This window comes from Xenopus laevis, chromosome 9_10L (genome assembly GCF_017654675.1).
Source record: "Xenopus laevis strain J_2021 chromosome 9_10L, Xenopus_laevis_v10.1, whole genome shotgun sequence".
Lineage (NCBI taxonomy): Eukaryota > Metazoa > Chordata > Amphibia > Anura > Pipidae > Xenopus > Xenopus laevis.
Window position 1 is genome coordinate 80,664,215 of NC_054387.1, and position 15,846 is coordinate 80,680,060.

Consider the following 15,846-nt stretch of genomic DNA (forward strand, 5'->3'; position numbering starts at 1 on the left):
AAACTACAGTGGTGGGATCTACAACAAAGACACAGCTGCACTTTGTATGTACCATTTGACAAGGGAAATAGTTGAAAAGGAGCTCAGCCTCTAAAATTAAAGGCAACAATGTCATTGCCTTCTAATGTGCCTGCCTAGTGGCTTGTAAATGCATTGAGCCTCCCAAAGCACAAGTACTATACACAGGACACATTTCAGTATCAAACTATAAGTTTGGTTACCCCCACTGATAAAGAGTAGGAATGAGCGAATGAATCTAATGTTTAGTAAAAAAAAAAAAAACATGTCCAGTTTGAAAAATGTTGCCAGTTTGCATATTTTCGCTCAGAAGATTTACATTCAGCTTGGTTGGGCAACCATGATTCTAAACTTCCAAAGGCTTAAATAAACTTAGCCAAAACTTTTGGGCACACTGGCCAGAGGTTGGAGTTCTTCGGCCTGAATTCTGGACCCCACCCCCAAGGCAAAATATACATCTGGTTAGTATTGTAAACCTCTTTGTTTCACAAATAATAACATTCAAAGGGGAAAAAAGCAGTTTTTTGGGAACATCAGGACAAAATTTTGATGTAAAATCCGGGAAAACATTACTTAAAAGTAGTAGTAGTAGAAAACGAGGCACTAAAGGGAGAAAATATTTTTTTCAGAAAAATGCAGTTTTAGAATTAAAGCACAATGGGGTCATTTATAAGCACTGGGCAAATTTGCACCTGGGCAGTTACCCATGGCAACCAACCAATCAGGTGATTGCTTTCAGAGCTTACCCTGTAGCTGGTTTAAAAAAAATCACTTATTAGTTCCTATGGGTTACTGCCCAGGTGCAAATTTGCCCAGTGTTTATAAATGACCCCCCCCCAGTATGTTTTTCTTTTAATTTGCCTATTAACTAAAAATGCAGAGAAAATAATATCAATCAGAAGTAATTTATTCCCCTAAGGTTGCCATACATGGGCAGATAAAGCTGCCGATATCGGTCGTTTGGACCAATTTGACAGCTTATCTGCCCGTGTATGGGGGCTTCCGACGGGTCTTCCCGATCGATATCTGGCCACGATATCGATCGGGAAGGTTGGATTTTTACCCGACCGACCCGTCGGAGCCGCTTGGCGAATCGTAATTCGATCGTTCGGCCATATGGCCGAACGTTCGAATTACCCCCGATATAGCCATGCAGTTTAGTGGCATATCGGGGAAAGATCCGCTCGTTTGGCGATGTCGCCAAACGAGCGGATCTTGGAGTCTATGGCCAGCTTTATGTGTATAGAGGGAGCACTTTAACTCCTAATAAACAGCATTTTATCTGCTACTGTCTGGCTCTAAGTGGAAAAAAGAAAGCTTAGTTCCTATTTGTATAAAGTTTTACTCAGTGTCCACAGTTTATGGCCAGCAATTAACATGCTTTAAATTCAGTTTACTTTCCCCTTCAAGCTTTTCACAATGTGCTACTAAGATATTATTTCACTTACATAGTTTGGAGAAGAGCAGAGCAAATGGATTAAGGGCTTCAGTTAGGAACAAAGGCTTTCAAAATTAAGTTTGTTTTCATTAAAGCAAAATAAATCTTTGTGTCAATGTGGTTAATCTGTACAAATACCTCTATCCTCTGTAAAGGGAATATTCTGATGGCCTCTTTATTCTCAGGACTATGCTTCCCACCCATTGTGGTTGTTCATTTAAAGGCATAAAGACATATAATTTCCACTTCTTATTCGATTTTTTTACACAAATAAATAGCAATGTGCTGCTTTCTGTCAAAAAGTGTAAAGGTATGGGATCTGTTATCTGGAAACCCATTATCCAGAAACCTCTGAATCATGGGAAGACTGTCTCCCATAGACTCCATTTTATCCAAATAATCCAAAATTCCCTTTTCTCTGCAATGATAAAACAGTACCTTGTTCTTGATCCAAACCAATATATAATAAATCCTTATTAGAAGCAAAACCAGCCTATTGAGTTTATTTTACATTTACATGATTTTCTAGTCGATTTAAGGTATGAAGATCCAAATTACGGAAAGATCCGTTATCCGGAAAACCCCAGGTCCCGAGCATTCTGGATAACAGGTCCCATACCTGTATTTAAACAGCTCCAATATTTTAATGTTTTTTTCCCCCAAATCATGTTAATTTCTTTTGTGACCCATCATTAATTTGGGTCACAAAATAATCCCCAACCAGTGGCTAGTGAGTAACATGTTGCTCACCAATCTCTTTGGATGTTGCTCCCAGTGGCCTCAAAGCAGGTGCTTATTTTTCTATTTCCAGCTTGGAGGCAAGTTTTGGTTGAATGAAAACCAGTTGCACTGCCAAATAGGGTCTACAGTAGTCTGCTGGTTCACATAGAGGCTTCACCAAACAAGCTAATCTCTGCCTGATTTGCCCACCAACACACCGGGCCTAATCAAGCTGGTACTGCAGGCTGACAGAGATATTGATAGGGAAGTCTATTGGGGGTTCCCCCTCAACACTCTGGACAATAGGCTGACTAATTTGGTCTGGAGGGCTGGTACTGGTATATTGTTAATGAGCCCCTTTACCTGAAATCCCTTGATGGAAGCAAACTACCATATGACTACTGGAAAATACTTGTCCTCATTGAATCTGTAAGGTCTTTTAATATATATATATATATATATATATATATATATATATATATATATATATATATATATATATATATCGATTAGGCAAAGTAGAGATCGCACTCGCAGGACTTACTTTTAATAAAGTAACTTTATTGTGGACAGGTGCACCTGTCCACAATAAAGTTACTTTATTAAAAGTAAGTCCTGCGAGTGCGATCTCTACTTTGCCTAATCGATGTTACTGATCTTGGACTGCACCCAGGCACGCTAGACCTCCATTTCGTGAGTGCCGGTTCCCCTACTCTACATATATATATATATATATATATATGTTTCCAATACTATTCTCCTTTTCTCACTGTAAGCAGGCATGAGAGCAGTGTGTTGACAACTTACTGCTGGCCACACATGGATGAGTTCTCTCCATCCAACCAGTCATTCCACAGGACCATTATGATGAATATAAGAGCCAGCTGATCAAAAAAATAGATGGGCCAGATCCATTGACACAACTATTGGCTGTCAGTGGGTGTTGAGAGCTGTACTTTAATCAGTAGCTGAAAACTTCAAGTTGCACAAAACCCATAAAAAGTGTTGCCCTGACAGCATATAAAATAACTACTGTACACCACTCTTCGTACCTACAGCTGCTGCGAATTGTGCCTATTTGAATCCCCTGTAAAGACAGATCTGCTGTATAATGTGCTGTTTTTTTCTGTTATTCTTTATTAACAAGTTTGAAAGTCAAACCTTATTCATATTATATCACTCACTATATCACGTGCTTCTCTGTCTTACTGACAGGCATGTGGTCACAGGTGGAAGAATATACATTTCAGTGACCACAAGCTTCCTTATGGTGTATGCTATGGGATTCCTGCTGATTTCCGAACTGAGCTGAGCAAGAGGATTTGCCCGTGTTATAAAGGTATTGATGCATAAACTGAAGTCTCATTTTAAAGTTTTTCTAAATAGGCAAAGTTGGTGTTTGCGTCTGTAAGCGGCTGGAGCCCGAAATTAGATTCCTGCATTGGATCGGGTACCTACGAGTACCCAAGTAATACCCACAAAGTGGACAGATTTCGGGAAGGAAGTCCTCGATTACCTGGCCAAACAGGCAGTTTGGGTACCTGGGTCAATTGCAGGCTCTCATTCCCCCCACCTCCCTGAATTAAAAGTTTTTTTCCCCCCCTGACCTCATTGATCTGCCTCAAGAGTGACATCACTTCTGCTAACCAGTGACATCACGTCTGGTTTTGCAGGTCCCTGGGTTGGGTTAAATGCACAGGAAACATGGATAGGGTAAGGTAGCAGAGAAGGGGCAGGGAGTATAGCGGCTCAGTGGTCCAGGTTGCAAGTCAGAGGGTTTGAGATGGGCATTGGTCTGCTCAACTGGACCAGGAAACTAACTTTTCCCTCAAGAATTTTTTCACCCTCCTGTGGATCAACTAGAAATAAGGAAGGTTTCAATTGGACAGAATGTTAAACTTGATGTGTACCTATTAAATAGGAGCTAATACCGTGATGTATAGGTAGCAACAAATCTACCTTGTCCTGAGCAGATATGACAGCAAGCCTCACAATTAAAATCTGACCCCCACTGTTTGAGAAAATACCGCTTTACACTGTCTATTTGTGCTAAAATCTAAAATGTCATATAATAAAATGTTTTTCCTATTGCAGATCATGTTCGAAAGTTTGGGGATAATTATGGTTCTTGCCAAGCTGGAATTTCTACCTTCTATGTAGAGGTAAGCTTAACATATCAGATAAAGGCTTTTGCAAAGTCGTAGCTTTAAGAGTTGTTTACACCGTACCAACCTCCATATCACCAACTAACAGAGTTTGTTACATTTCACTTTATTAAGGGATAGATGTCTTCTACATCTTATGTCATAATAACTTTCTTCACTGGCTACCTTCCAGAAGACCTCCAAGGAAACTACAGTTTGAACAACTCTAGCTCTCTTTTATTTGCAATTATGAGTAGTGATGAGTGAATTTATTCGCCAGGTGTGAATTTGCGGCAAATTTCCACGTTTCGCCGCCGGCGAATACATTCGCCACAATTCGACTTTAATGGGCGTCAGAATTGTTGCTGGCATCAAAAATATTTTGACGCCAGCGTCAAAATTTACGTTTCGAAAGCAAAGCAAAACGGGAGAAATTCGCCCATCACTAATTATGAGTTCATTATAGTAGATCACTTTTGGAGTTTTGTTCATTTACCTACAATGCAGACATCTTTCTCGAAATTCAAGTTCAAATCTGGCCTCTGCAATCAGAAGCAAGATTCTTCGACAGATACTGGAGTCACAAAGATTTGCACAAACCTTGTCCATAATTCCAGCAGAATACTGAATTCTTCACAAAATATCCAGAAAAGTATGGATCTAAACCCTTGCACATTCACATTCACATACAAACTTTTAATCCCCCCTGAAAAAATGGAATTGAAAGAAATATCACTTTTATCTCCAGTTCATTTACGTTATATAGATAATAGGGTTCAGATTTCCTTTGGCCAAACATGAGACCATTTATTCATTTTCAAATTTGTGTATTTTTGAATTTTTAAAATTTACACTAAAACCCTTTGGATCTTGTGCTTTCTATCATGTAGCATCCACAATATAGTAACTCTGCCATCCACAAAAGGGCATCTTTGGATGTTTTTAAAAACGTATACATATCTATTAACCCAAGATTTTTAAGTACAATAAGAATCATCTTATCAAGCAATAATGTGTTTTAGAGTCCCATGGGGCAAACACTCTATAAAAGTGTTGTTATTATTATTGAATTGAAAGCATTCCCATTGAAATCAAGAGAAGCTCTGTAAGTTTTAACTACCAAATGTTTTCATTCAAATGTTCTAGATTTTTTCTTTGAAAAAGAAAACCTTGAAAATTCAAGTTCAGAAAATTTGAAACAAATCAGTCTTTTGTTTTTCCACAATTTTGATCTGTCCCTAAGTATTTGGCTGAATTAGAGTGAAGGCCAAACCGAATCCTGGATTTGGTGCATCCCTAAAATGGAATGCAGATATCCAAAATCACAGCATATGAAAGAGTACAATGTATTTCCACACTTGTATTGTTGATAGAAAACATGTGCATAGCTTGGCAAATGCAACAATGGGAAGAAAATATTTCAAACCTTACAATTGCTAGACTGGTCTCCAGGGTATTCTTTGCTGTATCTAGCAGAACAGATGTTGGAGTTTATATTACACTTGATGTTGGGTTTGAGGAGTAAACTACTAAATCCTAACCTAACATAAGCATGCACCATTGCTTGCGTGACTTATTACCTTGTCGTGTGAAGTATTTGCCACATCTCTGGATTTTCAAACAAGGAGCTGATATAAACATAAATTCTCTGAGGCATTGGATTTATACAAAACCTAAACATAGTTTATGTTCTTTGTTTTTAGGATGTAATCGTTATGGGGGCTCCTGGATCATTCTACTGGACAGGTTCTATATTTGTTTACAATACTACTGAGAACACATACAAGTCTTATGTGGATTTAAACAACGTTGTGAAATTTGGGAGCTATTTAGGTAATTTTTTATCTTTTCAGCTGTGAATTTTATTTCTAGTTTATCTTCCTTCCCCCGCATCTACTGTTATTCCTAAACGTTTGCTTTTTTCCTATTAATTTTGTTTGCCTAGAAGGGCTGTCTAACCTGCATCTGCTGAGCTTTTAAGGCAGATAATGCATGGGCAACTTTGGAGATGGAATATGTTGGAATACTGTATTAGGGGGCAGATAGATCTTATGAATCTTATCATGAGTATTAGTTAGTGGATTTATAATGATTCTTTAACTCTGACACTGAATAATACCACTGTTTAAGGATCATAACAACATATTTATTTAAAAGGACAAGTAAAGCTCCCCCAAAAAATATGTCTTACAGCAGGGATAGGGGTGTTGTGCTGCTACCCATGAAAAGCTCTAAGCTACTTAAGTTGCAGCTCCCCATGTAACCCTCACTTACCATCTGAGTTTCTTAAATGTGGCCCTTCTGCTATTCACTGGAAATGTGCAGCACAATATTATCAAGTACACACCTTCCATGTACTGGAGAAGGAATGCCACACCAGAATACCCCAAAAAGTAAAAGTGGTTCACACACACAGTTGGGTAACTTAAGTTGCAAAGGGTTCCTAACTATAAGAGGAGCCAACTTTGCCCTGTGCCATTGCCCTAGCAAATTAGAGCATGTTTTCAGGCCTTGCTTGTCCTTTAATTCCTTTATAATTTCTCCAGTAGGTCTCTTCTTGCTACTGAGCTTAATCCCATGCAGAGCTACATGCAAATCATGTGTCAATATACAAATACAACACATGACTTTCAGTGATTGGTGCTAGACACCTCACACAGTTAGAATAAAAAGAATACCTTATTTGTAACACTTATAACCTCATTATAGACAATACCTGGTTAAAATCATTAAAAAGCAAGCAGCAACCCCTTTATCACAGTCCCCTTAGTTCAGTATTTAATGCTATAATGAATAACAATAAAGTATATAGCCTTACATGGTGTATTTGTCTACTGCTATTTGGTTTTCCTAGAGCCCTCCACCCTGTATAGATACTAATAATATATAATTTAGAAAGGATGATGGCATATTACAGGTGGTAGTTCATAGTTATATATACATTTGTGAATGTTCTACTTGTATAAATACTTGCAGAATGCAGAACATATTGTTTCTCAGGAACCAGATGGGTTAAGGGAAGTGGTTACATTCTGTAACCACCTCCTGCTTCGACATCGTTCTTTATATTACCATGCCTCTGAATTCCTATAGTTAAATGCCTGCAAGTTGTTGATTACACTTTAGGTTTCCACTGTGGAGGCCTGTAAACATGTTTACATTATTGTGTCTTTTTACTTGTCCCTGGGTCCCCCTTTTCAGTTTGTAAAATGTACTGCTACCATGAAACAGAACCTGCGTTTTTTAATTGCACCTCCTCCTAATTAATGGGGCAGTAAATTATTTAGTATGATAGAAATAGTGAAATAATGAGACAGTTTGCAGTTGGTCTTTCATTTTTTGTGTGTAATTATTTAGCTGTTTTTTCTGCAGCTCTCCAGTATAGATTTTTATCAGCTTTATTGTTGCAAGGAGACACTATACCCTAGAAACTGGGCAAAAGTTGGCAACACATGGAGCAAGATAGTTGTCCAGTATATTAAATTTAGACCAGACTGACTGACCAGGGTGCAATTTAATTGAGTAGTCTGTTTAGCTCTGAATATCCTGTTGTATGATGCCTTCTATTACCATACATGTGTGTGGTTATCAGGTGATTAGTTTCATCTGTAGTGCATTAGAGGATAAAGAAGAATGCCCTTTTGAGTATAAAATAAAATATTTTAGGTTTAGTGACCCTATAAACACAAATAGTAGATTGGCCTAGGGTTAACAGCTCTGCCAACATGGAGTGTGCATTCAGTCTGCTCCTTCTTGGAAGACTGAGCTAATAGGGGAAACCAGGAACCATACTGTTTACCAATTAATTGCATTTGAAAGGTGTTCAGACAACTATATTGAGCAGTTTATGTGCTGAGGACTAATCATTTGGTCTAAGAAAGTGTTTATTATTTCTAGGGTACTCCGTTGGAGCTGGCCATTTTCGAACCCCAACCAGTTATGAAGTTATCGGAGGAGCCCCACAACAGGAACAGACTGGTAAAGTAAGGGCACTATCTCTCTTTCCCATTGCTCCTTTAAAGGAGACATATTATGTAACAAACAAGAATGTACCAGTGTATTAACTATTTTAGATATGGAAGGAATGGGCATGAAAAAGTTGCGTTTCTGGTTACTTAATTGAAAATTTCTGCAAAAACTCTACTAGTCCCGCCCATCTTTTCCACTTCCTACTGTATCCATTCCCAGGCTGTGCAGGGTAGCCGGTGGCACTCAGAACAATGTACTGTAGGATAGGAACCAATCAGAAACTATGCTAACCTTATAGGGAACTGAAGCCTGTCTTTTCTTGTGTGACTGCAGGGCTGTGATTGGCTATCCCCCTCCTACTGTGCTTCTGGCAGGAACCGTTAGGACACGCCCACCCCTCATTTAAAACACAGACAGGGCTTGTAGAAGATCTATGGGTAGTTCCAATAAAGGGACCATTTTTAAAGATAATATTTATTTTTAGCCCAAAGTGAAACCAGCTCCATATATTATTCCTTATTGCCTACAAGATTAAGAAGGGTTGCAGATGTTTTCTGAATTTCTGGTTTCAGAGTGGGGTTCAAGTGAGTTTAGATAGCACTGTAATGTCCCTGTTCAGAAACCTGTTAAAGGAGATCTGTCGCAAAATCAAAATTTAATACAAGCTTCTTCTCATTGAAATAAGACACTATCTAAATACAATTGATTAATAATTCTGTACCGTTTCAGAAATAATCAAGTTGCTCTTCAGTATCTCACACTCCACAACCTGTCACTCTTCATGCTCTCTTCATGCTGAGGTCTGGGTCAGATTTTGATTGACAGCTAGGTCTAATACATCTTTTAGGGGGGCTCCATTTCTTAGCAGAATAACTCAAATAACTAACTCCAGCACAATCTAAAGGTAACAAATGAACAAACTCTGGCAAACACCCTGCACTCTGATTTTTAGAGAGTAAGCACCTAGGTTAAGGGTGCAGCCCCCCCCCCCCCAAAGGATGTATTAGACCTTACTGTCCATCAAAAACTGACTCCACCTACTGCATAAAGAGAGAAAGAAGAGAAACAGGTTGCTCAGAGTGGGGGTGTGAAGAGGAATTGGTTATTTCATAAATGGTACAGAATTTTTAATCAACTATATTTAGAATGTTTTTTTTTTTTTTCAGAAATAAAAATTCAAAGATCCTAAAGCGGAGACAGCATCTTTTTTTTACTGTATTAACAATATTTTTTTATCCCTCCTAGGCATACATATTCACTTACGATGAAAAACAACTGACTATTTTATTTGAAGCCGGAGGTAAAAAGGTGTGTGTTTAGCCTGTGTTTGGGGGAAAAAATGTCCTTTTCACTCCAATTCACACTCACACGTATCTTTGTTTTTCTTAGCTTGGCTCCTACTTTGGGGCTGCAGTGTGCGCTGCAGATTTGAATGGAGATGGACTGTCAGACCTGTTGGTGGGAGCACCCATGCAAAGTACCATTCGAGAGGAAGGGAGGGTTTTTGTCTACATGAACACTGGTGGTGTAAGTATTTCTGTTTATGTTATTTATTCAGGGAAATTTGATTTATACAGGATGAATCTGTGTATAATATCAATAGGGACACATTTGGAATTCCTCTCCTAGCTGCTCAGACTCATTCCCTAGACAGTAGTAGTATTTGCATTAAACTGATTAATGAGTGGTTGATCTATGATGTCTTTACACACAGAGCCAATGTGTGTTTATGACTGCTGTGAATATATATATATATATATATATATATATATATATATAGATATATATATAGATATATATATAGATATATATAACACTTATTCGCTCACAACCCCCAACCAGCATCACCATAGCCTAAGTCATGCAACACTAGGCAGCTGAGCAGTCTTTACCTACCTACTTCTACTGTCCTACTGATCCTATCCAACAATCACTCCTCTGAGTCCTCCCATTGGGGAATGTTCCTCTAAATGTAGTCGAATTATTGGAGTGCTGCTTTGACATTGTTCTGTATATTAGCCTTGCCCCTGAATTGCTATAGCTAAATGCCTGCAAGTTCTTGATAACACTTTGCATTCCCACATGTTAACTTTTTTTTTTTACTTAAAGGTCCTGGGTCCCCACAATTTAGCTACCTTGAAACAGAACCTTAACTACACCAACCTAATTATCAGCAGTAGGCATATTTTTGTCTACTATAAGGGTGGCCGATTGGGTAATGTATATAGGAACGGCATATACGATATACTACCACTACAGCCCTTGCCCAGAAAAGATAAATCTGTTGGACAAAGTGTTGTTTTTTTTTACTTTCCCTTTAAATACAATTCTTTCATTGCAGAGTGATATAGGAAGGCTGCCAAAGGTAGCTCTGTAAGGCATGATGAAGAAAGGTTAGGTACAGCACTGCTGCTTACAGTACCCGTGTGTATTGACTGGAAATTAAAATATTAACTAGGCAACATATTTACAAGTCGTATTACAGTCCCTTGGAATGTAGATATACCGTAATATAATGTCACAAGATGAAATTTGATATACAGTAAATAACATCAGTTCTCCTCTATTAGTAATGAATCAAATTTATATTTTGTGTAGGAAGTTATCATTCAATGTCTGACGAGATTGTCATTTCCCCTGCACACTGCAAGGAAATCCTGAACCCAAGAATATACAGAGGAAAAAGGCAATAATTGTTGTTAGAACTAGTAACAGTTTCTAACCTTATGACATTGTGCAGCCTGGGTCCGAATGTTGCCCAGGAATGGCAATGGTATTTACATAGAGAACATAGATAAAGTAGTACAGGTATAGGATCCCTTATCCGGAAACCCGATATCCAGAAAGCCCTGAATTGCGGAGTCTCCCATAGACACTATTTTATCCAAATAATCCAAATTTTTAAAAATGATTTCCTTTTTCTCTGTAATAATTAAACAGTAACTTGTACTTGATCCCAACTACAATATAATTAATCCTTATTGTAAGCAAAACCAGCCTATTGGGTTTATTTAATGTTTAAATAGATTTCTAGTAGATTTAATTAAGGCATGAAGACCCAAATTACGGAAAGATCCATTATCCGGAAAACCACAGGTCCCGAGCATTCTGGATAACAGGTCCCATACCTGTACTTTGATTTCTGTACACTATAACACAAAGCCAAACTCATTTTACCCACAAATGTATCATCTCAAATCAGAGTAGAAATCAGGGTGAAACTGGATTTAAACTGAACTAGTTCCACTAGCAACTAATATATACTATGAGAGGTGTTCCTACAAATTCCACACTATGTGGGGCCCATGGACTGATATATAGTATATCCCTCACCGTACCCAAGGTAGTGCAGTGTAACATCATAAAGCTGAAGTGTTTTTAATGCAATATTTGTCATCGCTCCTTTTGATATGCTAGGTAGTTCTATATGATTTTAACTGACGTAACCTCAAATGTTGTCTGTGTCTTAGTACCATTGTCTTTTACATGCACTGATATTGTGATCTTACTGGGATGTAAAGTCAATAAAAATTACCTGAATTTTAAAAACAAACCTGTTGCCAAAATCAAAAATGTTAATATATAAATAGACATAAAGTGGATATATGATATATAGATAATGACATCCTGCACTGGCAGCCTTCCTGTCCTAGTATTTATTATTTCTTAATGGTATATTGTACAATTGCTGAGCTAAGGAAAGGAAATTACCTCTGTACAACCAAAAGGACAATTATCTATTAGTAGAGCTACAAAGGGGTTTCTACTCAAGTGGAAATGACAGACTTGTTGGTTGTTAAAAGTCCCTGGTATTTTATCTGCTGTGTAGAAGTTACACATCAGCACTTGTTAGGCCCTCTTTCTTTGTAAGTTTATTGCTTGTATTTAAATACTGCACTGCTTGTTTGTACAATGTGTTGAAATGTGTTTAGGACGCCCTAATTGACTCTTTTTTTGTTTTTCTCACAAGATATTCTCCACCAATTGTAAACTATAGGGCTATTAGCAGACTTTTGCGACCCTTATTCTCTTCGAAATTGTCTTCTAATACCCTTTCTAAATCTCATAATGAGGTGCATTATTATTCATAGTGCTTGACTGAGGCTGTCTGAATAGAAGAGTTATGTGGGAGTCTACTCCAACAGCTTGAGCAATGTTCATGCTGTCAGGGGTTCCTACTTATACCTAATTTTGATATATTTCTAAGTAGAAGCTACTAGGGATGCACCGAATCCAGGATTTGGTTCGGGATTAGGCCAGGATTTGGCCTTTTTCAGCAGGATTCAGATTCAGCCGAAACCTTCTGCCCGGCTGAACCGAATCCTAATTTGCATATGCAAATTAGGGGCGTGGAGGGAAATTGCGTGACTTTTTGTCACAAAAGAAAGAAGTAAAAAATGTTTTTGTCTTCCCACCCCTAATTTGCATATGCAAATTCGGATTCAGTTCGGTATTCGGCCGAATCTTTCGCAAAGAATTCAGGGGTTCGGTCGAATCCAAAATAGTGGATTCGGTGGATCCCTAGAAGATACATTGTTTCTTATAATTCACAAGTTTTATTGAATCATGTCCACAAGTGACATCAATAAACACTGCATTAGGCTCTTTTCTCCTGTTTCACTCTGCATTGCTGTTATATATCAACCACCAGGACCAACTGCACAATTTCTGGACAACTTTGCTGCCTGGCTTCCTTACTTTCTTTCATCTAACATCCCATCCATCATATTAGGTGACTTTAATATAACCGTTAACAACATTAACAACCCTTCTGTCTCTAAACTTCTTTCACTAACCTCCTCGCTAGGCTTATCTTTGTGCTCAGACTCCACCTCTCACTCCAATGGCAACACTCTGGATCTCTGTTCAACCACCAATTTTACTAACTCCCCATTTCCCCTCTCTGATCACAATATGCTCACATTTCAACTCTCACTAACTCCCTCTTCACCCCCTGCTATTCCCCAAACACGTACTTACCGTGACTTGCAAGCTGTAGACGTGTCACATCTCTCTTTTTCCTTTGACTCTCTTCACTTTAATATCTCAGCCATCTCTTGTCCTAATGTGGCTACCTCTGTCTACTATAGTACTCTCACCACTTGCTCCTATAAAAACTAAACGTGCTAGACCCAAACCACTTCAACCTTGGCATACTGCTCATACAAAAGTGCTCCAAAGACATTCACATGCACTTGAGCGTCGCTGGCGCAAATCCCGTTCAGAATCAGACATTTAGAGCTACAAATCTGCCCTGCGCTCCTATAACACCAGCCTCTTCCAAGCCAATCAAACATACTTTACTTCACTCATTAACTCCCTTTCTAAAAAACCAGCACAACTTTTCTCCACCTTTAACACTCTCCTTTCCCCTTCTCCACCCCCTCCATGCACATCTGTCTCTGCTCAAGATATTGCTGAGCACTTCAAAAACAAAATTGACACTATCAGAAGGGACATTACACTACTCAACCCCTCTAGACTTCCACCGCTCTCCCTGCACACTCCCCAGTCTCTCCTGTGCTCCTTCACCCCTGTCACTGATGAGGAAGTCTCAAAGCTTTTGGCCTCTTCTCACCTTACCACCTGCCCGCTTGATCCAATTCCCTCAAAACTTCTCTGCAATACCAATCCTTGTCTAATCAAAGCCTTAACTCAATTTAATCTTTCGCTCTCAACTGGACTGTTTCCTTCTCAACTAAAACATGCTCTTGTCACCCCCATTCTGAAAAAACCCTCTCTTGATCCCTCCAATCTTGACAACCTCCGACCTATCTCTCTGCTACCTTTCATCTCTAAACTACTTTAGCGCCTAGTCTACAACCGACTTACCTCATTCCTCTCTGACAATAACCTGCTGGACCCCCTACAATCTGGTTTTAAGCCACAACACTCCACTGAAACTGCCCTGACTCGACTAACTAATGACCTTTTAACCGCAAAAGCCAACAATCATTTCTCACTACTAATACTGCTTGATCTCTCAGCCGCATTTGACACTGTAGATCACCCTCTCCTCCTCCAGTCCCTCCATTCGCTTGGCCTTCGTGACACAGCCCTATCCTGGTTCTCTTCTTACATCTCCAATCGTTCCTTCAGTGTATCCTACAACGGAGTAGCATCTTCTCCCCTACCTCTTTCTGCTGGGGTTCCTCAAGGCTCTGTCTATACTTCTATATACCTCTATACTTCCTCCCTCGGCAAATTAATCAACTCGTATGGTTTCCACTACCACCTCTATGCTGACGATACTCAGATCTATCTCTCATCTCCTGATCTCAACCCAGAACTCCTAACTCGCGTCTCCTCCTGCCTGTCCGCTATCTCTACCTGGATGTCGCAACGCTATCTTAAATTAAACCTCTCTAAAACTGAAATGGTTCTCTTTCCTCCAACTAACACCAGTAACATCCCGGAAGTATCCATCATAGTTAACAATTCCACTATCACCCCCTCTCCCCAGGCCCGGTGCCCTGGGTTATCCTAGATTCTGCCCTGTCATTCACTCCTCATATCCAGTCACTTAAATCATGTCACTTCCACCTAAGGAACATATCCAAAATACGATCATTTATCACCCAAGATGCTGTCAAAATTCTTATTCACTCTCTCATCATATTGCGTCTAGACTACTGTAACTCTCTTTTAATTGGCCTTCCCCTCCAGAGACTGTCACCTCTCCAGTCCATAATGAACACTGCTGCGAGGCTCATACACCTCAGCAACCGCTCATCCTCTGCCATGCCATTCTGTCAATCCCTGCACTGCCTTCCGCTACCTTTCAGAATCAAATCCAAATTAATGACCCTCTGCCCCACCCTACATCTCTGAACTCATCTCTATATACACACCCAACCGCTTACTCGCTCCTATACTGACCTCCTACTCAACTCTTCTCTCATTACCTCCTCACATGCTCGCACTCAAAACTTTGCAAGGGCTGCACCCCTCCTCTGGAACTCTCTCCCACGGTCTGTCCGACTTTCTCCCAACCTTTCTGTTTTCAAGAAATCTCTTAAAACGCACTTCTTTCGAGAAGCCTACCCTCATTCTGCTTAACTACCAAATGCAACACCACATACAGTACCACATTTCTCACCCACTTAATTCAATCTTGCCCACTCCCATACCGTGTATTACTCCCTTCCCTTTAGAGTGTATGCTCTTTTGCATAGGGCCTTCCTCACCTTTTGTACCGGTATTGATTGTGATGTATGTAACTCCATATGTTCTATGTATATAATTCATGTGATTTAGTTGTATAATCACATTTACTTTACAGTGCTACGCAATATGTTGGCGCTATATAAATACATGTTAATAATAAAATAATAATAATATTATAACTGATAACATAAATAAGTTATAAATACAGTATATATAGTGAATAAAGTGCCCCCTCTTGTAAAATATAAGGATATTATAAGTTACCGAGGAGTTTCATGACCATATAAGTGTTTTTATACAAGTCATGGAACTCCGAGGTAACTTCTAATATCCTCATATTTTGCAACTGGGGGTACTTTATTTATTATAATTCACAAGTTTCAGTAAGTC

General features: G+C 39.1%; 1 protein-coding gene across 1 annotated transcript in view; it reads left to right on the forward strand.

The window, feature by feature from the left end:
- Positions 1-15,846, forward strand: part of itga4.L (integrin subunit alpha 4 L homeolog) — a 74,101-nt gene that overhangs the window by 25,993 nt on the left and 32,262 nt on the right. The window contains exons 4-9 of the mRNA XM_018236006.2: positions 3,392-3,515; positions 4,271-4,338; positions 6,024-6,153; positions 8,218-8,303; positions 9,535-9,597; positions 9,679-9,816. Of these exons, the coding sequence (XP_018091495.1) occupies positions 3,392-3,515; positions 4,271-4,338; positions 6,024-6,153; positions 8,218-8,303; positions 9,535-9,597; positions 9,679-9,816 (609 nt within the window). The remainder of the gene's footprint in view (positions 1-3,391; positions 3,516-4,270; positions 4,339-6,023; positions 6,154-8,217; positions 8,304-9,534; positions 9,598-9,678; positions 9,817-15,846) is intronic.